Raw genomic sequence first — 25,393 nt, 5'->3', positions numbered from 1 at the left:
CCCCTTTTAAAAACCCTCCACGATACATCAGGGTACAGAAGTATCTCTATCATTATACGAAATATGATCATGCCTTATCTCTGTAGGTTGATATTTTTAATTAATTATTATTATCAGTTAATAATGTTCATGTAATAGTTGACCATTTCGCAGCTCCTAATTAATTTCCTAGGCTAATCAATGTTTTCATTTTCTATCTGTTGTGTGGTTTGTAATGAAAAGTTAATCAAATTGTTTATTTTTCCGCTCTATAGTTTCAATCAGTCTGGCCCATGGTGGACTAGGAGTTTCCAAAAAGACTATCTCTTTTCTCTTTCACTGGATCACACTGGACTGCAGGAGTATCTCCAAAAGAATAACATGCTGAATATTGTGAGTGAATCTGTCATTGGGTCATCATTATCTACAATGTACAATTATTACCAGTATTAATTATCATACATGTGCAGTTATAGAAAAACTTGCTAGAATTTGCAGATTTATACATTTTAAAGTATAATGTGTTTTCTTTTCATTTCTATAGCCAAAGTCATCATGTGATGTTCAGTACATTTGTTCGTTCATCGACCAAATAAGGTCGTACTCGAGACTCCTCCCACCAACTGAAATATGTCTAGCAATGCTTACCATGGCAACGATTCTACAGCTCACGCTGGCGATGATGTCCAATTTGGGTCAGGCCAGAGCTGCCGATTATAAAGTAAAGCCTTTGGCTCCTCAGCCAAGACAGGGTCAGGAGAATGGAGGAAAAGGAGCTCTTGCTAAAAAGGACAAATCTCTGAGTGGTAATAAAGAGAAAGGCTCAGGCAAGAAGAATAAAAAGAATAATAATGGAGGGAACTGATCAAGTTTTAGTATAAAAGCTTTAATAATGTAGATCTGTTGTTAGAATTAGCTTTATGAGAGTAATAAAACTAATAGATAACAGGTCATCTTTGCTCAAAGCACTAGATGTATACATTGCATGTATATCTTATTATTAAAACTCCACTGACAGTAAAGAGAATGAAGAAGCTGTCTTGTTGGGCGCGGTTTTATGGGTGGAGCTAGCTGGAATGAGAATGGAAGTTTGAGAATGAGTCTACTCTAGTGCGTATTGTATTGATACAGGAATCCACACAAATGGCTCCATCAGTATAAGAAGAGAAAGAGCAGAGACTCACGGCTGCTACTTTTCTCTCCCTCCTCCTCATCCCGTTCCCTCTCTTTCTATGGGTTGCAGTTGTACTTCTTTGGAGTGGAGAGAAGTGTGAAGCGCGTTGAGATCCTTCTACTTAGTGTTCCCAGCCCAGGAACTGAACCCGTCCATTGTCTCCTCGTTCCTTCCCCACTCTCCCTCTCTTTTAGAAGTGGCAACCAGTCTTATTACTCGTGTACCGATTGTTTTTTTGTGACGCGCTCGCTTTCTTGAACAGGTAAAGTCCTTTAACTACATGTACATCTGTACAGTCTCTTTCTCTCTCTCTTTCTATTTCTTCACCACCTGCCTATGCATATAACATCTTTACCATTACATATCATAATGATTTTGAAACTGCTCTCTCTTCCTTTCTCCCTTAGTTACCATGGAAGGATTTGATGCCAAGTTTGACCCACCATTAGACAAACGTTTAGAGTGTCCAATATGTCTTCTGGCACAGAGGGAGCCAATGCAAACGCCATGTGGCCATCGCTTCTGCTCAGCCTGCATACTCAGAGCTCTGAGGTTAGCACATTACACAGTAGAGAATAAGTATAAACGATATGTGTACACGTACATAGACTCACTCATTTATGGGAACATTGAAGATGTAGAGAGTGAGGGGGAGAGTTAGATTAGCATTACAGAATTAGCATCCCATTTATAGTGCCTTCATACTCACAATATTGATGAACTGGGTTGTTGTACAAGGACATATGTACATGTGCATTTATATGTCTTTTTGCTTGACTACATTATGATGGACAATATTCCTCTCTTTGTGTTCATCAATGGAAGATATAGTGTACACATTACGGGTACATCTACCTACACATATAATACAATGGTTATGGTTATTTATACAAGGATATGTAAGTGTTATATTGGCACAAAGTGAGTGTGTGTGTAGCATTTATGAGATGAGAGAGGGGAGATAGAGCTACATGCTAGAGCAAGCTTGCTTTAGCTCATTGTGGCTTGTGTGTCCATGACATAGTGTGAGAGTGTGTGTTTACATTTCAAACGATTGCGTGTATGTAACGCCAGTGTCGACTTATTATATGCTCTGAGAAAGTGTCCACCACAAGCCTCTGTGTCGTTTTGTGTGTGTGAATATACAGAGAAAGAAACCTCCTCTTATTTCCAGCTACAGACTATAGACACTGTATCAGGTCATTTTGTGCAGGTGCTTTGTGAGTTGTGTTGTTATTTGAAGTGAAGTCATTGCTTGATCAGTTTTAGTGTATGCCTTAAAGATGCCAAGGAGTCTACCCATGAGCCGGTTATGGATACACACATGCCATACCAACCCTCATTACACTGTCATCTACCCTGCTTCACCAAATTCACACATAATTACTGTACATACAATAATTACTGCATTTTAATGACAGCCAATCCTTATAACACCATTTCTCTTGCTTCTCTCTCTCTCTTATTATTATTTATTATGTAACTTAGCACTAATGCTGAATAAGATGATAAATAATGATCATAATGTTCATCATTAATGCATTGAGTACACATACAAAATGTTACTGGGTTGCTTGCATTCAATTCTCACTTTGCAGTAATGGGCATCAAAGATTTGACTTGCTCATGCATTTTATTGAGACTCGCATACCCAGTATCCAATAATAGCCTTAAATGTTGTATCTCTAAGCATAATTAGTAATTACTAATTATCCTACAAGACATTTGTCCGGAAGAATGTCACCATCTTAGCTTTTTGGCTGCAGACTCGCGGTCTATTATCAATATTATATAAACTAGCATTTCATCTGCACTTTTAACCTGTAATGTAATGCAAAGAAGGCTTACATGTTCATAGTATATATATTGTCAGATGGTCACTGATCCATATCTCTCTCCCTTGCTAACTCTACTGTTTTGATCTCCTTACACTTTGTAGTGACATTCCAGGAGGTAAATATTTGCATGTCTCTCCAAAGTGCGTTAAAGCTATCCCTGCTTTTATGTTAAGCATAGAGAAAGAGAAGACATAAGCTTACCCCTAATGCGACCGTGTCTGTAGTGCTTTGATTGTTATTGATAGTCTATAGTGTTGTGATAGGGATACTGTGTTTGTGATAGAGAGAGAGAGAGAGAGAGAGAGAAGGTGAATGTGAGTGAGTTTCCATCAGTACTCTCTTTGCCTTTCTTAATTACTATATATATTTTTTTACATGCATGTGCGCATGTATTTATGCTCCTTGGTATTAAGGTTGCTTAGTGCATTGTGTATTGAATAATTGTAACCTGGCAGTGTAGCTCTATAAGCTTTTGATTACCCTCTGTCTTGATCCTAACCCCAGTACACTATACTCTTCCAGCCCTCTGTCTCCCCCTCTCTCTCTCTCTCTCCCTCTATGATGTGCTTATTGATTGATGTCTTTAAGCTAAACCTTTCATATGTCAGTAGAGGTTACTAATCAATAGAGATGGGCTGGTACCAATAATCCTTTGAGTCTCTATTGGGCCACACCATATACCATTAACATGAAGACATTACATTGCATTTGAGTATTGTGGACACAGGGTGTAGATATACTTATGTACCTTATATAACATAACAGCTAGATCAATCTGTGTGTTAGTAAACCTGTATTAAATATGCACAGTATGCTAGTTGACAAAGCAATCACATTTTATTGGAATTACATGCACTGTACATATATGTATTCTCACATTATGTTGGGCTGCATGTACATGTACTACACTGGCAGTGTAGAATGTCTGAGAAACTTTGTGTCCATATACAAGTGCTATCGTGTTGGAGCTCTCAGTTCTATGGCTATATGATGTCTATGTACCACCTGGCCAGGCTGGGAGTGGCTGCACTATAGTCCCTGTTTAAAGTAAATTAGGAGGTCCTAACTTTGCACTTGTTATCCTATTGGCCCACACTTGACACCTACTGGCTGTACCCTAAGAAGAGAGAAGGAGGAGTAATGGGATGAGACAATAGAGACAAAAGACTAATTGCATTCTTTTTAGATATACAAATAAAGAGGAGAGAGAGAGAGAGGAAAGAGAGAGAGATGGAGAAAGAGAGAAAGGGAGAGAGACTAAGAGAGAGAGAGGGTGGAAATAGAAAGACGTTGTGACATAAATCAATTATCAATGGCATATGTCTCCTTATGTTATTGCTACCAGCAGTATTATGTGGAGGTGATTATTGAATAGCAGATCATGATTACACTCTAGTAGACCCTAAGGCCATTTCTTAATGTTGATGTGTGATATATGGTCTGTGCATGTACATGTATCTGTGCTTTGTAAGGTTGATAAGCATGATCTCATTAGTAGTCTATGCATTCTGTGTATGAGTAGGCTCATTCTCAGTATCAGAATGTTATAACATGCAGGGATACCATAGAATCACTCTCTGTAGACTCTCCCCCTCTCCATTCACTTGTACATGAGCTTTTGTGTAGAAGGAGGAAGAGAGCAGAGAGAGGTCACTCAGTGAATGCTTGTGTATCCTTATCATGATGCACCCTAGACTAACTCACACCTTAACACAATACACTACGCACTCATTCTATATTGCATTATGTGCAATATTTCCTTTCTGCGTAGCAATTACTCTTGGAATCAATAATTGACACGCATTCATATCAACACTGAATTTACAAAGATGCGACAATATCGTGTGACACTGTTTTGTTGTTTATTAATGTATTGTGCAATTGTATATAGTCTCCCCTGGCACCATTGACTGCAACATATGTTTGTCAACCTGTTTGTCTGTCTGTCTGCTCCTCTCTCTCTCTCTCTCTCTCCTCTATTATTCATTTTAAGGAGAAAGAGTGAAATCATAGTTCTAGATTAATGCATAAATAATTATTCCCCTTCAGTATATCATTTGTAGAGAAGTGAGAAAGACTACACAATATGTGATATCACTTGCGGTATAATGATTATTAGTACAATTTTTCCTTATTCTAAATAATAATAGCAGAAGCCATTCTCCATTGTGAAAGAGAAGGAAATGGTAAACACATATGCCAGTACATGGAGAGTTTGCTGAGGGAGTATTTGTTGTTAGGATGTGGGCCTCTGGTGGTTAGTTTTAGAATGAGTCCCTTTCTTCATCGTTAGGATTTGTGGGCATTGACTGAATATGCATGTAGGATACTCACTGTACATGTTAATGTCTGTTAACTTTTGGTTTCTACATTGTATTTATGTACTATGGGATATAGAAATGAGGGGAAAGTTTTTACAAGTTTCAAGCTGGAAGGAGGGAGGGTACATGTACATGTATATACACATGTGATCAAGTGATTTTAAATTTTAAGATGGTATGTGATAATGGTATAAGTACATGTAAGAGAGTTATTCACTAATATTCTGTAGCTTGTAAATTGCATTCGAATCACAGCTAGTATTAGCTTGTTTAGACCTCCTACTACATTTCCCTGGAGGAAACCTTAAGATAATTTATGGAGGAGTCGATACCATTTGCATGGTTTTACTCTCCCTTCACCGCTAACTCCCTTCTGTGTGACATTTGCAGACACACACATCCATACCTAATAAATACATGTAAACAATATTCACTATTGTTTATTGTAGTGGGGGAGTAGACATGAGTATATATATACAGCCTGTGTGTGGTAGGAAAAATGGGATAGGAGAGAGAGAGGGGGAAGGGAGTTAGGAGACATAAAATTAGAAATTAATTTTTATGGTAGAATCAGTTATAGGCATGCCAGTACATGTACATGTATAGATGTGCTTCTTTTGGAGGTGATGCCTGTCAAGTTGTATATACTCAATGTAGTAGGAGGGTTTGTGTACACACAAGGATGCTAGGGCTGGGTATGAGGTAAGGGGCTAGTGCAGGCCTGTGTCTACAGCTGCTCATTATGGCGCCTTATCATGGCTAGCAGTTGATGTGTGAACAGTACTCATCCCCTCTTGTACAAATAGTTTGTCTAGTTAATGAATGGTTTCTTCCTCTCTCTTCTTCTCTCTTACTCACTCATCAATAGATGTATTATTATCATTATTATTATTAAATTGTATGTACATGTAAAATGTATATTATATACATGTATTAATGCATGTACAATATCTACATGTATTAATGCATGTACAATGTGCAACGTATTATATGTACAAGATGTCATCATGTACATGTATTAATTATTATTAATGTGTGGTTTAATTTAGTTCAATTAAATTGTGTTTGTGGCATTTTGTTTGTCGTGACTATGCACAAATTTATCATCATTCCAATGTTACCATCTCAACTATAAACAACCCACCCTAGTGATTTGAAATTACCCCCTCTCTCTCTCCCTCCCTCTCCCTCCCCCCTCTCTCTCTCTCTACAGGGAGACTGGTCCAAGATGTCCAGTTGATAATACAAGAGTTGCAGTTCATCAGGTAATTGGGTTTATTCAATATTAACCAGTTCATATACTGTACTATACTCATACACAGCCAGCTACTCATGGTGTATTCATACACAGGCTGTCATGTATGTACACACCGATCTATGTATTCATACCCACATAAACAATCATGGACACACTTTCATGTACATGGTACATACACACTAGCTGTTGGTTATTCCACAGTAAACTTTGTGACCAGTCAAGTATCCCATAGTATGTTGTGTGTATACAGCTTGTGTCTGATTGATTTTGAAATTATGCACATATCCAGTGTTGTTAATTTAATATAGCTAGTTTTGTAGGACTTCTGATTCAACCCTCTCCCACCCTCTCTCTTTCTTTTCTCTCTCTCTCTCTCTCTCTCTCTCTCTCTCTCTCTCTCTCTCTCTCTTTCTCTTTAGCTCTTTAAAGACAACTTTGCAAAGAGAGAAGTCCTCTCTCTTCATGTCCATTGCCATGGAAATGAATGCACTTGGCATGGAGAGTTACGCAAACTAGAAGTAATCACATTAATAATAATAATTACTCACTTCATTTTATTGATTCTTTTTTAGCAACATGAAAAGGGCTGTGGCTTAATGCTAATTAGCTGCCCGAATGAGTGTGGTCACAAATGTCTGAGGAGAGATATTTACGAGCATTTGCCGAGTTGTTCCAATCAGCCTACTCTCTGCTCTCTCTGCTCCATCAGTTTCAATAAGAATAAGATTGGGAGTCACGCACAGCAGTGCTCAAAGATTAAGCTACCGGAATCAACCCTCGGGGATATATCTAAGGTATATTGCATGTAGTGTGAGTTGATTAAAAATGGAGAGCAATTTTTGGAGCCTTTTTAAAAATTATTGTTTTCTTATTAGTGCCCAAGATTTTATTGTTGGACAAGGGCTATATAACCTTTGCTTTTTTTAAATTGGCTTGTTTTAAAAATGCTAATAGCTTGAAAATATTTGTCGGAAATGCCTTAAATTTTATGCGTAACATAAGGACATCAATATGTATCAGAAAATTTAATAAAAATTGGGAGTGATTTTGGAGCCATTTTTTGTAAAAAAAACGATGGGCTATAGCCTTTGCTTTTTTTCAAAAATTGGCTTGTTTTTAAAAATGCTAATAACTCGAAAAATATTTGTCAGAAATGCCTCAAACTTTCTGCATAGCATAAGGACACCAATATGTATCAGAAAATTTAATAAAAATTGGGAGTGATTTTGGAGCCATTTTTTGTAAAAAAAAACCATGGGCTATAGCCTTTGCTTTTTTCAAAAATTGGCTTGTTTTTTAAAATGCTAATAACTCGAAAAATATTTGTCAGAAATGCCTCAAACTTTCTGCATAGCATAAGGACATCAATATGTATCAGAAAATGTAATAAAAATTAAGAATCATTTTTGGTATGTTTTTGATGCATGGCTGTTTGAAAAATAATACTGATTGTACATGTTTCAAAATTATCTATATTTTCATTCACATAACTCAAACTTGAATTGATTCAAACGTAAAGTGTGTCAGTAGTAGCAAGAGCACATAATGTACTCTTGGTTGGTTGTAACTATCATAACTTGTTGTATTCATTCTCCTTCCTCTTCCTTTAGGCTAATGAGATATTGAAATGGTCGGGTCACCTCAAAATGAAATTACATGTAAGAGCTGCACTCTATTACGCTAATATAAATCCATTTAAATATACATGTACATGTACACCAATAATCATTATTACATGTGTGTACATACATGTACATGTACATGTAGTTGACTATTTTGTTTTGCTTTTTTAGGGACAGAATTACTCCATTATTGGTTACTTGACTGCTAAAATGGACAGCGAAGAAAGATTTATGTAAGCTGCTACAAAAACTGATAAATATTTCCATGTTAATATTTTCTTCCTTAGTCATTCCGGCTCCTGGTCCAGTAACATTAATCTCATTCCACTGACTGGCTCTGCTTCTAGAATATTCTGGAAGACTTTGCAAGGTCCAGAGGTCAAACCGCTTGACCTTTTCTTCAACGTGTTAGTCGTTGACTCTCGCTCTGCTGCTTTCCAGAAACTAACAAAGAAAAAGATTGTAAGTTACTCAAAATACACGTACATGTACGTGTATAACATCAATTTTATTTGTGAATAATTTTATTTTATTTTTTTGAGAGAAGGATTTATTTTTAATGTTCTATTTCTAATTTTAGAATGCAGTGACTGGTCTAAAGCCTAAGATTACATCTGGTAGGAGAGAGCTCACTATTTTGTACATTTACTGGAGCGACACTGAGAAAAGAATGAAGGCTTGTGTGGCTGAGCTTCAGAACTATTTAGTCAAAGAAATGCAGGTTTGCTTGCTTGCTGGTTTTTAGCATTTTGGATATTTAAATTTTATTTTTTTATTAGAATAAACTTCAGCAGCTGAAGAGAACCTCACAACTGAATGAAATCACACTGGAGGTATAATAATAATAATAATAATAATAATAATAATAATAATAATAATAATAATAATAAGGTTTTTTTGGTTGTTTTTTGTTGTTGTTTTTTTCTTTTTTTTGATTTGTTTGTTTTCCTTTTAAAATAATAATAATAATAGTAATGATGATGATGATGATAATAATAGATATTGCATGTAATAATTGTGCAGTCGTACTATGTACATGTACAGTATGTACATTATTTTTAAAATTTGCTAAAGGTACCCTTTTTATTACTAAAATCTTTCTCTCCTCCCAGACCTCAAGGTCAGGGTCCCACAGGGGTGGTTCCTCCAGTCGCTCAACTGCTCCTGGCTCTACTAACCACTCCTCTCAACCCGGCACTGATCGCAGAGGAGGCGGAGCATCGTTACCTAGACGACCACCATATAACAATTTACGTTTTGTGAACGTCCCTCCGTCCGGTCCTCCTGTATCAGTGGAGCCGTCCTCTCACCTTCCTTCTTCAAGTCGTGTTCTCTCTAGTCTACTCTCATGGCAGCTCTCTCCGAGCTTCCCTCCCTATCCATGGAGAGCTGCTCCCAGCGTACCTTTCTTCACCATACCCTCCACACCTCCTCAGTTCCTTCCTGCTAACTCGTATCCATACATGTTTGCTCCAATGCCAGCGATTGCCGCTCCTTCCTTTTCGATTAACCCTGGGCGTGTCCCTGTGCCTGCTTCAATAGCCATTCCCTCTTACGCTGGAGTGGCTGTGCCCCGTGTCACTGGACTACATGCTGAACTAGTCGTCACTACGGCTTCTGATGCTCCTCTTCAGCAAGGAGGTGCTACTATGATGGAGGGTGGGAGGGTTAATAATGTACAGGCTCCACCCAATGCTCCACCTACTGGACTAGCAGCTGCTGTCATTCATTCCTTTCCTCCTCAGACGGTTCCGCCTGATCACCCATTGGGTGTACCTCCTAATCAAGTGTCAGTGGTAGTTGATCCAAGGGGAGGGATAGTGGGGGCAGGAGGGGAGGTACCCACGGCTCAAACCACCACTGAACCACAGTCCTGGTCACACCAGTGGCAGGCTCCGCCTTCTATGGCTAGGGCTAACTGGTTTGGTGAGACGTCATCTCAAAACTCCTCCTCCTCTTCTAATCCCTCTAGCTCTAGTGGTGCTGGTCAATCAGATACTAGCAGACCCTCACAATCAGCAAGACACCATCGGCAAACCTCCTCTCCCTCTTCTCTTAGCTCACCTTTCTCTCTTCCTTTCTTTTCTCCCATGCCCCCCGGGGGGCTTGAATCATCAGACGACGACCTCTCTGATGTCAACTCGCCTTTACATTGGCCGAACGGTCAGCCCCCCAGCACCAGAACCCCTAGAACGGGGTCCAGTAATGAGCAGTCCCCCTCATCCTCTAACAGTAGTAACGGTGACACTTCAGCTCTCCAGACATTAGCTGATGCAGCTGCACTGTTGAGCTCACCCACTCCATCTGTGTCAGACACCGAGGAAGTCATATCTTATTACGACAGTGACTCCAGCTCACAGAACTCATCATTTGCTGAAGACGCTGATCCTAATCACGGAATCTATTTACAGATTCCTCCCCGTCTCTCTCATCCAGCCCCACCTGCTAATCATATTCAAACAAACGGTAACGTCCTAGCCGTACCGACCGGTGGACATGGCTATGCTCCACCTCAAGCATACAGGCACCAATCCTCCACCCTAGAGGAAGTGTCCCTGTTTGTTCCAGTAATACATCCTCCAGTTGAGGAACAAACTGGCCCCGCCCAAGTGTTATACCCTGCTCAAGAGCGAGGGGTTATACTGCCACCTCAGCAACCAATAGCCGAGGTCCTTCACATGACTGCCCAGGGGTCTCATAATATTGTTCCTGTACAGGAACCCTGGCCTGCCGCGGCCGCAGCTGCTGCTATCGTTGAGTCCCAGCCTGGAGCTGCGTACATTCCTCGACCAATGATCCCAGCTAATGGACCACACCCTCACAATGGAGGAGGATTCTGGGAAGAAGTTATGGTAAGAAAAGAGAGAGGGAAATTATATAATTTTTACAGTCTCTTTTTCTCTTTTATAGCCTTCTCTACTTCATGAAGGCCATGCCCCTCAGTAATTATTATCTTGACCACTCCCACCTTCTATTGATCTGACGTAATTATCATCATTTCCATTATTATTACTATTATTTATATTATTCCCTTTCTTTTACGTTAATTTTCATTTATTTCTCTTTGATTGTCTAAACAACTACCCATCACATGACTATTATTAATATTATTATTATTAATATTTATCGTCACCGTCGTTTGTGTTTGTTTCCTATATTAATCGGATTTTAATTTATTATTTAATTTAAATTTATACAATTCAATACTATTATGCGTTGCATGCCAGCTCATTTTGTTTTGATTTTTATTTTTGCTTTACTTGTACAAATTTATGAATGACTAATCTTTACATTATTATTGTCATATCACTTGGTTCATTCTATTGTACATGGTCTATTGAACTCTATTCTCCTTTCTCCATCTCTCTCTCTTCTCTTTTGAGTAATTTATTTCATTGTTATTGAATAAAATACATGTATAATCCTTAATTTATTATTCATCATTATGATGAAAACCACACCCATGCCCCAGCTAGATCAGTTATAACTACTACTGGTATGTACATGTACTGGTACATACTTACTTAAAAGCTCATTAGTACCAGCAATTAGTTGATAAGCTACATGGTGCACATAGTTTTTGTTTTTATTACCTAGCAAAGGCTTTTCTCTTACTATTCCTAAAACTTGTTATTGATTATGTTATTGATTAACAATAATCCAGATATTTCCGAGGGAAAGTCTCTTTACCTCACACACTGCTCACCATAACATGGTCCCTCAGAGCATATTCAATGTCCCACCCAACCCCAGTCAGTATAATGAGTAGTAGGCCCTGTGAAATTATGCTAGCATAATTTTGAGAATAATAGGGAATTCATAGAATCAAGATTAATTCCAGAATAATAGGCAGTATTTATGAGAACTTTTTTAAAAAATTATAAATTGATAAAGTATAGTCATAGACAATAAAACTATAGACTATATGTAATTACTAGTTTTGCCATCACAATCATGATTGAAATATTTTTGTTGTATTAATTACTTTATATTAATGAATAATAGTAGAATAATAGGCATGTTTGAAAAGAATAATGGGCAATACATAAAAGAATCTGAGAATAGAATAATAGGCAAAATTAAAAGCATAATTTCACAAGGCCTAATGAGTAGATATAGTAGCTTTAGTCTCGCCACGCCCCTTCGCTGCGAAGGGGCGTGACGAGACTAGAGTAGCTTATAATGACTATAATACCTTACAAATTATGGCTAAGAAAACAACATTATTGTACTATAGCTAAGAAAACAGCATTAGTACAGCATATATATAAAAGTACTAGTTTGTTTCTTTATAAAATGATGCAAATCGAATTGTTCGCTGTACCACTATTTCCTGCGCCACCATTATTATTATTTCCACTAAAGGAGAGAGATCTGTATTAATTGTTGCAGCTTTGTTTCTCTTACTTGTTCTTTTGTGATTCTTCTTGATCCATATCACAATATTTTAATAGTTTGAGGTTTTCAACTTTTCACGTGAGTCATGAGACTTCAGATGACATCATATCATGTCCCTCCTATTTGATTATGATTAAGCTTTAATATTGATTAATTAAGTAATTTGATGAAACCACACCTACTTTAACAGTCAATTAAATTCCCCGCCCATTTTATGTTTTTTCAACTTTTGGGGTTTTTAAACTTTTTTTCCAGTAGTAATTTTGAAGTATTTCCTTTAGTAAGTTTCAACTGTTCCTAGAACCGTCTGATTCTATTTCTTTCTACTCTTTATAGTGATAGACAGGCTAGCTAGTGAACCTAGTAGACGGTTTGGTTAGTCACGTGATCAAACATGATCTCTAGCTCTTAAAAGGAAGGGATATAAAGAGGAGTAAGGAAGTAAAAGTCTCCATTAAAGCTTCATTGTGAGTTATGCATCATTATCACTGTACGTTAATACTAGCAGCATGATATTGATTGTTGTGGTTTTGTAAGTCCAACTGTAATTATGTCCATCATTGCTGCAAGTATTGCTGTGTACAGTGCAATCAGTACTTGCTAAGTAAGAGTTTTTGTTTGCTGTTACTGTGTAACATGATAAATACCATGTAATATGCAAAGTTAGAGCTCCGTTTTATTTCTGCTTACTAATAATTCAATGTTATTTTGGACTTTAGCACAGAATACACACATGGATGTTAAACTTCTGCTTCCTAATTGTTACATGTACATGTAAGCTATTGCATGTAGCATGCAATCTTGTGCTTAATGCAAATTATTGTTGATGCTGTGTGTAGATGAGTAAGAACTACTGTATCCATGAATTGCAAATTTACTCATTAATTGCTGCCGGGCTTGTGAATCGCTGGCTCACCCAGTAACTGCTTGCCTATACATGTACATAAAATTACATGTATATTACATGTACTCATCTCTATTACCGGTAATTTATAGTGATTTTTTCACTTGTTTGCATGTAAAAGAAAATAACAATTATCACCATTTAGACTATTAGCTACATACATGTATACATGTAGTTTTGTATTATTTCCTGGCAGAGGCTTTTGCTGTACTCTGCCATTTCACTTCTTTCTTAGAACACCCACTGACCCACAACTTGTTATTGATTTGTTTTTGCTTCCGAATTGCCGAAAAATTCCCAGGGAAAGTCCCCTTTACCTCACACGTTGTTGACCATAACTTGTTTATGGTCCCTGAGAGCGTATTCAATGTTCTACCCCAACCCCAGTCAGTAGGAGTGACCATGATACCTTACTAATATTATAACTAAGAAAACACCATCAATGTACTATAGCTACATGTACATGTATGAAAAGTGCATTAGCACACAGGTATAAAAGTACTAGTTTGTTTCTTTATAAAATGATGCAAGTATGTCCACCTCCTTTGTCACCATCTCCATGATGTTGATGTCCACTAAAAGAGATATATATATATCTATATATTTCCACAATGTCATTTGTCTTACTTGTTCATTTTGTTTGCTTCTCTTACTTGATTAGCTCGAGATATTACAACGAGCGATCGGGTTATTCTAATAGTTTGAGGTTTTTATCTGTTTTCATTGTGTCGTTCACGTGAGACTTTAGATGACATCCTGTCCCTCCTTTCTCCTATTTATAGCAGCTTTGTTGCTCACTTATGTGCCAATTAGTTTTGAAACCTAACTACACTTTTTAGCACCCTCGCTTTGCTGCAGAAGATTTTTCCTTGGTAAAATCAGTCTCACATCCCTCTAATACTGTGCCTCAAAGTTTAGTTTGACAACAGTTAGGCAATACAACCCAGTACCAATCAGTAGGAATAGCTTACAATGACTATGATGCTTTACTAATATTATGACTAAGAAAACAGCATTAATGTACTATAGCTAAGAAAACAGCATTAGCAGCACAGCAGGTATAAAAGTACTAGTTTGTTTCTTTATAAAATGATGCAATTTCCACGTGAACCCCCATCTTCTGAGCCACCATCTCCATTATTTCCACTAAAAGAGAGAGAGATCTGCATTAATTGCTGCAGCATTACTTCTCTTACTTGTTCATTTGTAATTCTTTTACTTGATTCATATTGCAATGAGTATGCAAGTTAGTCTAATGATTTGAGGTTTTCAAACTGTTTTTAGTGCTCCGTTCACGTGAGACTTCAGATGACATCATGCCCCTCCCTTCTTTTTATGGCAAGTTTTGTTGCTCATTTATGGCTTAGATAGTTTTACAGCCCATAGCAGTTAACTTAGTACCCTAACTTTTCCTGTAGCTCTAGGGTTTTCTTTTGGTCATGATGTACTTATTGGACCTTAGCTTGATGAACAAAACAAGTTATACGACAAAACGAACAATTTGAGTTACACAATACAACTCCAATTAGTACTCAGTAGGAGTAACTTATAATGAAATGACTATGGTATTTTACTAATATTGCAACTAAAAAACAGCCTAAAAAGAAAATAGACTTAACAGGTAACAAAAGTTTCAGTTATAAGATGATACACCATGTGTTCCCACTTTGTGTGGCACCATCTCCACCATTATTTCCACTAAAGGGTGGAGAGATACATGTATGTATTGCCACAATGCCATTTCTCTTACTTGTTCTTCATATCGTTTGCTTCTTTATAAGAGAGAGATATCACGATGAGCGAGCGAGTTATTCTAATGGTTTGAGGTTTCAAACTGTTTTTATTGTATCGTTCACGTGAGACTTGAGTTGACATCATGTCCCTCCCTTCTCTTAATGGCAAGCTTTGTTTATGGCCAACTAGTTTCACAACCCAAATAGCTTTTTAGTATACTCCCTTTGCTTACGTAGGATTTTCTCTTAGTTATAATCCCTCTCACATCTTGATAATATTTGGCCATGATGTTTAGTTTGACAAGCAAAAACAATTATAGGCCAACCATATTATAGTCAGTAGGAATAGCTTATAATGACTGTGTTATATTACTAATTTTATAACTAAGAAAACAGCATTAAATGTAGCTAAGAAAAAACATTATCAGGTAACAAAAGTATCAGTTCATTTCTTTATAAAATCACACACCATTTATGCCCACCTCCTGGATCTCCACTTCCATTATCTCCGCTAAAAGAAATAGATATTTGTATTATGGCAATATCCTTTGTCTTACTTATTCATTTGTTCACTTCTTTTTGTAAATAAGAGAGCAATATTAAGAGAGAGAGATATTACAATGAACGATGGGGCTATTCTAATAATTTGAGGTTTTGAGCTGTTTTTATTGTGTCGTTCACGTGAGATCTTCAAATGACATCATGTCCCTCCCCTTCTCTTAATGGTAAGCTTTGTTGCTCATTTAGGGCGGAATAGTTTTACAGCCCAGCTAACTTAGTACCTTCACTTTGCTTGCCGAGGGTTTTCTCTTGGTTATGAGTAATTGGGTTTAGTTTGATAACAAAAAGTTTGGCAATACAAGTTATACAACACAACTCCAATTGGTAGGAGTAATTTATAATGACTATGGTACTTTACTAAACTAAGAAAACAGCACTAAAAGAAACAGGATTAACGAGTAACAAAAAGTATCAGTTCATTTCTTTATAAAATAATGCACCAATGGTGCTTGCCTGGTGTGTCACCATCTCCATGATGTGCACTAAAAGAGAGAGGGGAAGATATGTTGCCACAATGCTGTTTCTCTTACTTGTTCATTTTGTTTGATTCTTTTCGTCGATAAGAGAGAGATATCACAACGAACGAGGGAGTTATTCCAATAATTTGAGGTTTTGGACTGTTTTTATTGTGTCGTTCACGTGAGACCTTCAGATGATATCATGCCCCCCCTTCTCTTAATTATGGCAAGCTTTGTTGCTTGATTTATGGCCGAATACACGTTAACTTTTTTTATGCATTTACTCTGCAAACAGAAATTATGAATCAACTCCACACAATGACTTTACTAACATTACATGTATATGTTATAACTTAAGAAACAGGATTAATGTATTATATAAGAAAGCAGCACCAGTAACAAAAGTATCTTTATGAAGTTTTTCACCGCTTGTGTCCACCTCCTGTGTCACCATCTCCAGACCTAAAAGAAATATGTACATATGACTAACAGACAAAAAGTTGATCATTTGATGTACTTTGGCTTTGGTGGATCCTTTGGCTTTGGTTGATCCTTTGGCTTTGGTGGATCCTTTGGCTTTGGTGGATCCTTTGGCTTACCCTTTGGTCTAGAAACATGTGTATTCATATACGTATCTATACTTATAGTAACTTACCGGTTCATTTTGCTTCTTTTCATTGATTAGTTTGCTAATAAGAGAGAGCTATTAGGGGAACCGGCTACTATTCTATTATTCCTAGCTGTTTTTATAAAGCCATTCACGTGAAGGCCTTTAGATGACTTCATCCCCCCTCCCTCCCTCTCTCCCTCTCTCTGTTTACTCATTGGTCAAACCCTATTTTAAACTTCCCCGATTCCTGATCCTGGGGTTGCACGTTGGGCAGTATACCTATTTAGTATTATTGACTATTACTAATGGTATTTTCATTAATAATTAATAGGTACATGTCTTTAGTAGTAATACTGAAATAAATAAAGATAAATTTATTGATTATAACATTTGCTAATATTGCACAACTCTAATCATATCCCTCCCTTCTCTTAATTATGACAAGCTTTGTTGCTTGATTTATGGCCAACTACATGTACATTGTAGGTAACTTTTTATGCCTTCACTTTGCAAACAGAAATTATGAACCAACTCCACACAATGACTTTACTAATTTTACATGTGCATATTATAACTTTAAAAAACAGCATTAATGCATTATATAAAGAAGCAGCATCAGTAGCAAAATTATCTTTATGAAATGGTACACCATGTGTTTTCACCTCCTTTGTCACCATCTCCAGAACTAAAAGAATTATGTTTATATGACTAAGAGACTAAAAGTTGATCATTTGACATGCTTTGTGCTTGGCAGAAGCCTTTGTTTCTGTGATCTCTTTTAGTTAGAACACCCACAACTTGTTATTCATTTGTTATTGCTTCCGAATTGCCGAAACTTTCCCCGGGAAAGTCCCCTTTACCTCACGCGTTGCTGACCATAACTTGTTTATGGTTTATAGTCCCTGAGAGCGTATTCAATGTTCCTACCTAACTCCAGTCAGTAGGAGTAGCTTATAATGACAATGATACCTTACTAGTATTATAACTAAGAAAACAGCATTAAAGTAACAAAAGTATCAGTTCAATTCATTATAAAATGATACACCAGCCATGCCCGCCTTGTGAGTCACCATCTCCATTATTTCCACTAAAAGAGAGAGAGGGAGAGATGTACATGTATTATTATTACAATGCCGTTTGCCTTACTTGTTCATATTGCTTGCTTCTTTATGTTAGTAACAGAGAGATATTACAATGAATGAGCGAGCGGGTTGTTCTAATAGTTTGAGGTTTTCTAACTGTTTTTATAGCGAGCGTCATTCACGTCACTAAATTCAAGTGACATCATTCCCCGTCCCGTCTTGTTGCTTCATTTATGGCCAACTACATGTACATGTAGTTAACTTTTAATGCCTTCACTTTACAAACAGCAATTATGATCCAACTCCACGCAATGACTTAATGCATTTATTTATTATAACTTAAAAAACAGCATTAATATACAAGAAAGCAGCATTTGTCTTTATTTAATATACAAGAAAGCAGCAATGCAGCAACAGTAACAAAAGTGTCTTTATTTAATATACATGAAAGCAGCAATACAGCAACAGTAACAAAAGTGTCTTTATTTATCCATAAGCCAGTTATGTCCACCTCCTGTGTCACCATCTCCAGAACTAAAAGAAATATGTAAATATGACTAAGAGAGAAAGTCATTTGACACACCTTAGGTTTGGAAATATTGGAACTGGATTAACCACTGGGTTTGGATGAAGTATTTGATCTAATGGAACTGGATTAACCACTGGGTTTGGACGAAGTATTTGATCTAATGGAACTGGATTAACCACTGGGTTTGGACGAAGTATTTGATCTAATGGAACTGGATTAACCACTGGGTTTGGACGAAGTATTTGATCTAATGGAACTGGATTAACCACTGGGTTTGGACGAAGTATTTGATCTAATGGAACTGGATTAACCACTGGGTTTGGACGAAGTATTTGATCTAATGGAACTGGATTAACCACTGGATTAACCACTGGGTTTGGACGAAGTATTTGATCTAATGGAACTGGATTAACCACTGGGTTTGGACAAAGTATTTCATCTAATGGAACTGGATTAACCACTGGGTTTGGACGAAGTATTTGATCTAATGGAACTGGATTAACCACTGGGTTTGGACAAAGTATTTCATCTAATGGATTATCCGCTGGATTTGGTTGAAGTACTTGGTTTAAAAAATCAGGGGGCAATCTAGAAAGATATGTACATGTATCTACATGTATATTACCTCACTTACTCGCTCATTTTGCTTCTTTTTGCTGGTTATTCTGTTGATAAAAAGAGCTTTTTGTGCAATCGTCTATTATGAACTAGTTGTTTTTATAGAGCCGGTCACGTGAGACCTTAAGATTACATCATGAGTCCCTTTCTCCCATTAATAATTTGCTGACTTTGCTCTACTTATGACAACTGGTACAAAATTCAATACCTTCATGTGTGTTTGCAGAAGGTTTTCATCCTCTAATACTGAGCCTAAGTACCTATAATATACCATCCATCTCCACTCAGTTGTACAATGTCTGTGGTGCTTATTTGATTAATTTTCACTAACAAACAGCATTAATGCACTATAACTAACTAATAAAACAGTGTTAAAAGACTATAGTAGCTAAAAGTAGCAGTTCATTTCTTCATAAAATGATACAGTACTTCTCACACCAATTATTTCCACCTCCTTTGTCACCATCTCCGCTAAAGAGATAGTTACAAATATATATACATATTATCATCTCAATGCCATTTCTCTTACTTCATTTTGCTTGCTTCTTTTCGTTGATCAGTTTGCTAGTAAGAGAGAGCTATTAGGGGAACCGGCTATTATTCTATTATTCTTAGCTGTTTTTATAAAGCCGTTCACGTGAAGGCCTTTAGATGACATCATCCTCCCTCTTTCCCTCCCTCTCTCTGTTCGCTCATTGGTCAAGTACTATTTTAAACTTCCCCGAATCCTTATTAGGAATATAGTTTTCAGCAGTCAGCATCTTTTTTTTGATATTTGGATTTGCTTTAAGCTGCCTTTTGATCATATAACAGATACATAAAATTGTTTTAATAATGGCCTTTTTTTCTAAGAAAATCTAAGTTACGTGTACGTTAGTATTATAAATCGAGTTAAAAAATGGACGGACTAATATTTTACTATAACTGATAAAAAGACTCTTTTGTACTACTAAGTGTACATGTATGTCAGTGCAATATTAATGCACACGAGAGTTTTGAGTTTAAAGGATTGTGCAACAACAGCAGTCACAGTTTCCATCACTACTTGATCCATCTCCACTACAAGGATTGAGATAGAAATGATAAGGATTAAATTTGAAGTCTCTTACTTTGCCATTTCGGTTTTCTTTTGTCTTTCTTAAAAAATAAACTTGTTAGAATTACTTGTTGTTACGGCCAATTCTTCGCCTTTGTGAACCCTCCGCTATTTAGGGTGGAATTGTGTTGACGTGGTATCAATAGGCCAGTCCCTTGGGAAGCCCCACTACGTCACTCCCATTCCGGCCCACCTGAGACATGTTTGTCTCCTAATGAATGTGAATTGTTTATAAAGCGCTGCATTAGGAGTTCCTCCCTCTTCCACTGTATCTTAAGGTTTCATTGGTCGAATGAACTAACCAATGAATAATCTACATATACATTCATGTACATGCATTGCTTTGAAATGCTGTACATATTATATGTATACAACATTACATTGCAGTATATGGATGAAATTAGACTTTAAGTAATAAATATATAAATAATAAAAGTTTTTCTTTGTGCTACTAAATAATTTATGTTAATGCAACATTAATATACACAGCAGTTTGAGTTTAGAGGATTGTGCAGCTACTCTTGCAGCATTTACAGCATTTACAACAGTGTTCTTTACAACAGTGTTCTTTACAACAATAATGGTGTCCCTCACTAGAAGCACCATCTCCACTACAATGATTGAGATAAAAAAGATATGTAGGGTCTCTTACTTTGCCATTTTGGTTTTTCCTTTTGTTTTTGCTCAAATAATAAATTGTTAGAATTACTTGTTGTTATGGCCTATTCTTTACTTCTGTGAAACCTCCGCTATTTAGGGTGGAAGTGTGTTGACATGGTAACTTGGGAAGCCCCACTACGTCACTCCCATTCCGGCCCACCTGAGACATGTTTGTCTCCTAATGAATGTGAATTGTTTATAAAGCGCTGCATTAAAAGTCCCTCCCTCTTCCACTGTATCTTAAGGTTTCATTGGTGGAATGAACTAACCAATGAATAACCTACATATATATGTACATGTACATGTATGTTCATATGTTGCTTTGAAGTTTTCTAAATTTTGTATGTAGACCATCTATATTTGTGCTTAGCATTGAAATGTATGTAACTGGATGACATGAGTATGTCTTTAATGGCTTGCATCTTTTATTTGATATTTTGGTTTGCCTGCAGCTACCATAGGCTGACATTGAGTACATGTATTTACATTGTAAGTAGTAATTATTCACTTTTTTGTGAAGAAATATAAATTAACGGCCACTTTTGAGCTAAACAATGATATCATAAATGTACTAAAGTATCATGAATGTACTAAAAGTATTATAAATGTACTGAATGATAATGTTACTGTATGTGCTAAAAGACTCTTCTATACTACTAAGTATCTGTTAGTGCAATATTAATGCACTCGAATGTTCTGAGTTTAGAGGATTGTGCAGCAGTTGTGTCCACCGCTTGTGCAGCCGTCTCCGCTAAAAGGATAGAGAAAGAATGATAAGAATAAGAATATCATGATTTGTCTCTTACAATGACATTTTGGAGCTTTTTCTGTTTTCGGTCAAAAATGAACAGTCGAAAATGAGTGTATCAGGAATGAGCGTATGGCCAATACTTCCCTTCTCTCTTTGCTCCACTATTTTATCGTGAAACTCTTGTTGACGTGGCTACATTGGGCCTGTCCCTTGGAAATCCCCCACTGCAACAATCCCATGCTACGTCAATCCCATGCAAGTCAATCCCACGCTACGTCACTCATTCCGGCCCACCTGAGACATGTTTGTCTCCTAATGAATATGAATTGTTTATAAAGCGCTGCATTAGGAGTCCCTCCCTCTTCCACTTTATCTTAAGGTTTCACTAGTCGAATGAACTAACCAATGAATAACCTATGTATGTATATTTCTTTATTGCTTTGAAGTCTTGCACATACATGTAGATCTTGTATGTACACCATCCATTTATACTGGGCATTGAATTGTACTGTATGATATACTTTTTATTATACATAATGGTGTACATGTACATGCATATTGTATATGTATCTTATGATTTTTAAGATAGAAAGAAAAGGAGAGATATTGCTTTACTTGCTTGCTTATAAAAATTATTTTATTGCTATATAATTTATGAATATTCACCCACCTCATGAATATTCAATGAAGTCATTAGCTAGCGCCTGCCTCTTTTAATGCATTGCGCCAGTTTGATGACATTCACTTGCAATCCTTACAACATTCCAGACCCACAGACTATGTATATACACACATAAAGGCACTCATATACACTCATATATCCATACACCTAACTCCTTATACTTACCATATATTATATACAGGCTCTTAGTATGTACTGTGTATGTCATAAGGCTAGTACTGTGTATTGTGGCTTCTCCATTAGTAGATTGTCAGTAGTGTATCAGTTGTATATAGTTTAATGTATTATTAGTGTTGTTAGCTTAGCATGTCCATATGTCCTCCCTTGGTTGTGTTAATAGACTGGAGGGTCAATGATCAAAGATATCTCTACATTTCTAGTCTGTATATGTACATGTACATGTACATGTAGTGTATGTGTGTATTTTATTATTAATTAGTGTGTTCTTTATTAGTATTAAAACTAATGTTACTTATATCTTTAGCTTTTTAATTGTATTTAATGAATTCCTTGCACAAAATAAAGTACAACACTCTTTAAGCTAATTCTGATCAGTTCAATTTTTGATGCATGGAAGTTAGAAATAATTCAGTCAAATTTGGATTTTTTAAGTCAATTTTTGAAGGTGCTCCAAATGGGCCAAATATCTACACATGTAGTACAGGTTTTTGGCCAATTTTTTGTAAAAATTGACTGCAAAAGAAAGTTTTATTTCTGATAGTTTTTAGAGCATATACATGGTTTTATTTTGTGTAGAAAGTTTGAGCGGATTTTGATCAAAATTGAATTTTTCCAATTTTGAAAGTTGCTCGAAAATTGCGCCAAAACGGCTAGCCCTGGTCTTTTCTAAAAATTGGCTCCAAAATTACCCCCAATTTTTATTACATTTTCTAATACATATTGATGTCTTTATGCTATCTAGAAAGTTTGAGCTGTTTCCGACAAGTATTTTTCGAGTTATTAGCATTTTTTAAAACGAGCCAATTTAAAAAAAAAAGCATGGACTATAGCCCATGGTTTTTTCAAAAATTGGCCAAAAAATTGCCCTCAATTTTTATTACATTTTCTAATACATATTGATGTCCTTATGCTGTGTAGAAAGTTTGAGCTTATTTTGACAAATATTTTTCGAGTTATTAACATTTTTTAAAACGAGCAAATTTTTGATAAAAAGCATGGACTATAGCCCGTGGTTTTTTCAAAAATTGGCCAAAAAATTGCCCACAATTTTTATTACATTTTCTAAAACATATTGATGTCCTTATGCTATGTAGAAAGTTTGAGCTGTTTCTGACAAATATTTTTCGAGTTATGAGCATTTTTAAGAATGAACCAATTTTTGAAAAAAAGCATGGGCTATATAGCCCATGATTTTTTCCAAAAATTGGCCGAAAAATCACCCCCCCCCCCAATTTTTATTACATTTTAAAATACATATTGATGTCCTTATGCTATGTAGAAAATTTGAGCTGTTTCTGACAAATATTTTTTGAGTTATTAACATTTTTTAAAATGAGCCAATTTTTGAAAAAAAGCATGGACTATAGCACATGGTTTTTTCCAAAAATTGGCCAAAAAATCACCCCAAATTTTTATGACATTTTAAAATGCATATTAATGTCCTTATGCTATGTAGAAAGTTTGAGCTGTTTCTGACAAATATTTTTCGAGTTATGAGCATTTTTAAGAACGAGCCAATTTTTGAAAAAAAGTATGGACTATAGCCCATGGTTTTTTCCAAAAATTGGCCAAAAAACTGCCCGCAATTTTTATTACATTTTCTAATACATATTGATGTCCTTATGCTATGTAGAAAGTTTGAGCTGTTTCTGACAAATATTTTTCGAATTATGAGCATTTTTAAGAACGAGCCAATTTTTGAAGAAAGCATGGACTATAGCCCATGTTTTTTTCCAAAAAATGGCCAAAAAATCACCCCCAATTTTTATTACATTTTCTAATACATATTGATGTCCTTATGCTATGTAGAAAGTTTGAGCTTATTCTGAGAAATGTTTTTCAAGTTATGAGCATTTTTTAAGAATGAGCCAATTTTTGAAAAAAAGCAAAGGCTATAGCCCATGGTTTTTTCAAAAATTGGCTCCAAAATGACCCCTAATTTTTATTACATTTTCTAAAACACTTTGATGTCTTTATGCTATGTAGAAAGTTTGAGCTGTTTCCAACAAATATTTTTTGAGTTATGAACATTTTTAAGAACGAGCCAATTTTTGAAAAAAGGAAAGCCCTCGAAAAATTTGTTGTAAATAAAGAATGAAAATAAAACTCGTAGGGCAAGGAAAAACAAAGCAAAGTTAAAAATAGGGTAAGGTAAAATTAGAGACACAAAAAAATGAAATGATAAGGGAAAAAATAAAGCTAAAAATGATTAAATTTAAGAAATATTAATATGGACATCAGAGCTAGACTGTATAAACCATGTTTTTTCCTGAAAAATGACTCCAAAATGGCCTCCAATTTTTATTACATTTTCTGATACATGTTGATGTCCTTATCCTATTGAGCTGTTTCCAACAAATACATGTCTTTTTTGAGATTAAGAATGAGCCCATAATGATTGGAAGAGAATTCTTTATTTTTATAATATTTCTGATACACATACTGTTCTTAGTGTTGCATAGAAAGTTTGAACAGATTCTAATCAATAAGACATATTTTGGTTAATTTTAAAGTCACCGAAAAATCTGGCCAAAACCATGTACTGTATGTAGGACTGAAGTTGGTTGGGTCTTCAGCTAAATTTTATAAAATTTGCTTGAAGAGAATTTTCAATTTTTCGATAGATTTATATATTCTGATTAATTATGAATTTTCAAAATTCCTCCAAAATCTGGCCAACGACCACACTGTATCATTTTGATGTTACAAATGTTTTTTATACAATTTTTTTTTTAATTGGCTGTGAAATTATCCACATTCTTATTAATAATTATTATTACTAATTACTAATAATTATTAATGATATGATAAATTGACTGGCCACACCTACTCCAGTTATTAGTTCAATTATCAAGTTATTTAGTTAATTAATCCAGTTATTAATCGCAGTTATTAAGTTATTATAATTGTCCCACCCACTTTAACATGTGTTTTCAAAG

At 35.9% G+C, this 25,393-nt stretch overlaps 3 protein-coding genes and 4 long non-coding RNA genes across 9 annotated transcripts in view; 2 read left to right on the top strand and 5 right to left on the bottom strand.

Annotated features, from left to right (window-relative positions):
- LOC100634785 (lipase maturation factor 2-like) overlaps positions 1-844 on the top strand; it is a 5,652-nt gene extending 4,808 nt beyond the window's left edge. Inside the window, exons 15-16 of the mRNA XM_020001145.1 lie at positions 255-372; positions 524-844. Coding sequence (XP_019856704.1) covers positions 255-372; positions 524-844 — 439 coding nt within the window. The remainder of the gene's footprint in view (positions 1-254; positions 373-523) is intronic.
- On the top strand, positions 1-11,603 carry LOC109585168 (flocculation protein FLO11-like). The gene is made up of 14 exons (XM_020001157.1): positions 1-82; positions 255-372; positions 524-1,415; positions 1,561-1,705; positions 6,526-6,577; positions 6,990-7,088; positions 7,143-7,364; positions 8,181-8,228; positions 8,364-8,425; positions 8,480-8,654; positions 8,773-8,913; positions 8,972-9,025; positions 9,305-11,044; positions 11,103-11,603. The coding sequence occupies exons 4-14, from the start codon at positions 1,566-1,568 to the stop codon at positions 11,136-11,138; spliced, it is 2,769 nt and encodes a 922-aa protein (XP_019856716.1). The 5' UTR covers positions 1-82; positions 255-372; positions 524-1,415; positions 1,561-1,565; the 3' UTR covers positions 11,139-11,603.
- A 711-nt stretch (positions 11,604-12,314) lies between these two features.
- Positions 12,315-12,712, bottom strand: LOC109585169 (uncharacterized). The gene is made up of 2 exons (XR_002186361.1): positions 12,600-12,712; positions 12,315-12,551 (listed from the first exon to the last, which is right to left on the bottom strand). It is a non-coding gene; the product is annotated as an uncharacterized LOC109585169 (long non-coding RNA).
- Positions 12,713-13,896: 1,184 nt separating this feature from the next.
- LOC109585173 (uncharacterized) lies at positions 13,897-14,228 on the bottom strand. Its single transcript, XR_002186365.1, has 2 exons — positions 14,122-14,228; positions 13,897-14,069 (listed from the first exon to the last, which is right to left on the bottom strand). It is a non-coding gene; the product is annotated as an uncharacterized LOC109585173 (long non-coding RNA).
- A 252-nt stretch (positions 14,229-14,480) lies between these two features.
- LOC109585172 (uncharacterized) lies at positions 14,481-18,182 on the bottom strand. Its single transcript, XR_002186364.1, has 8 exons — positions 18,003-18,182; positions 16,902-17,943; positions 16,764-16,853; positions 16,319-16,708; positions 15,785-16,270; positions 15,245-15,738; positions 14,691-15,192; positions 14,481-14,640 (listed from the first exon to the last, which is right to left on the bottom strand). It is a non-coding gene; the product is annotated as an uncharacterized LOC109585172 (long non-coding RNA).
- Positions 18,183-18,262: 80 nt separating this feature from the next.
- Positions 18,263-19,212, bottom strand: LOC109585170 (cell surface glycoprotein 1-like). Of its 2 annotated transcripts, XM_020001159.1 has the most exons (4): positions 19,102-19,208; positions 18,971-19,055; positions 18,522-18,880; positions 18,263-18,472 (listed from the first exon to the last, which is right to left on the bottom strand). In XM_020001159.1, exons 1-4 carry the CDS (start codon positions 19,107-19,109, stop codon positions 18,421-18,423), a joined length of 504 nt encoding a protein of 167 aa, XP_019856718.1. In that variant the 5' UTR covers positions 19,110-19,208; the 3' UTR covers positions 18,263-18,420. The 2 variants fall into 2 exon arrangements, with proteins under 2 accessions (XP_019856718.1, XP_019856717.1); XM_020001158.1 differs by having other exon boundaries at positions 18,522-19,055; positions 19,102-19,212.
- A 173-nt stretch (positions 19,213-19,385) lies between these two features.
- LOC109585171 (uncharacterized) lies at positions 19,386-21,782 on the bottom strand. 2 transcript variants are annotated; one of them, XR_002186362.1, is made up of 4 exons: positions 21,648-21,782; positions 20,834-21,592; positions 19,615-20,144; positions 19,386-19,556 (listed from the first exon to the last, which is right to left on the bottom strand). It is a non-coding gene; the product is annotated as an uncharacterized LOC109585171 (long non-coding RNA). The 2 variants fall into 2 exon arrangements; XR_002186363.1 differs by lacking the exons at positions 19,386-19,556; positions 19,615-20,144 and adding an exon at positions 20,605-20,792 and having other exon boundaries at positions 21,648-21,780.
- Positions 21,783-25,393: the final 3,611 nt, after the last annotated feature.

This window comes from Amphimedon queenslandica, unplaced genomic scaffold, assembly GCF_000090795.2.
Source record: "Amphimedon queenslandica unplaced genomic scaffold, v1.1 AMPQUscaffold_13108, whole genome shotgun sequence".
Classification (NCBI taxonomy): domain Eukaryota; kingdom Metazoa; phylum Porifera; class Demospongiae; order Haplosclerida; family Niphatidae; genus Amphimedon; species Amphimedon queenslandica.
This window is presented reverse-complemented; position numbering and strand designations above follow the sequence as displayed.

Coding starts and splice junctions, on each gene's coding strand:
- LOC109585168 (XM_020001157.1), top strand. CDS start 1,566: ATGGAAGGATTTGATGCCAAGTTTGACCCACCATTAGACAAACGTTTA. Junction 7,365..8,180: donor CCCTCGGGGATATATCTAAG/GTATATTGCATG, acceptor CTCTTCCTTTAG/GCTAATGAGATATTGAAATG. Junction 8,655..8,772: donor AACTAACAAAGAAAAAGATT/GTAAGTTACTCA, acceptor TTCTAATTTTAG/AATGCAGTGACTGGTCTAAA.
- LOC109585170 (XM_020001158.1), bottom strand. Junction 18,473..18,521: donor CCAATATTTCCAAACCTAAG/GTGTGTCAAATG, acceptor TATTTCTTTTAG/TTCTGGAGATGGTGACACAG.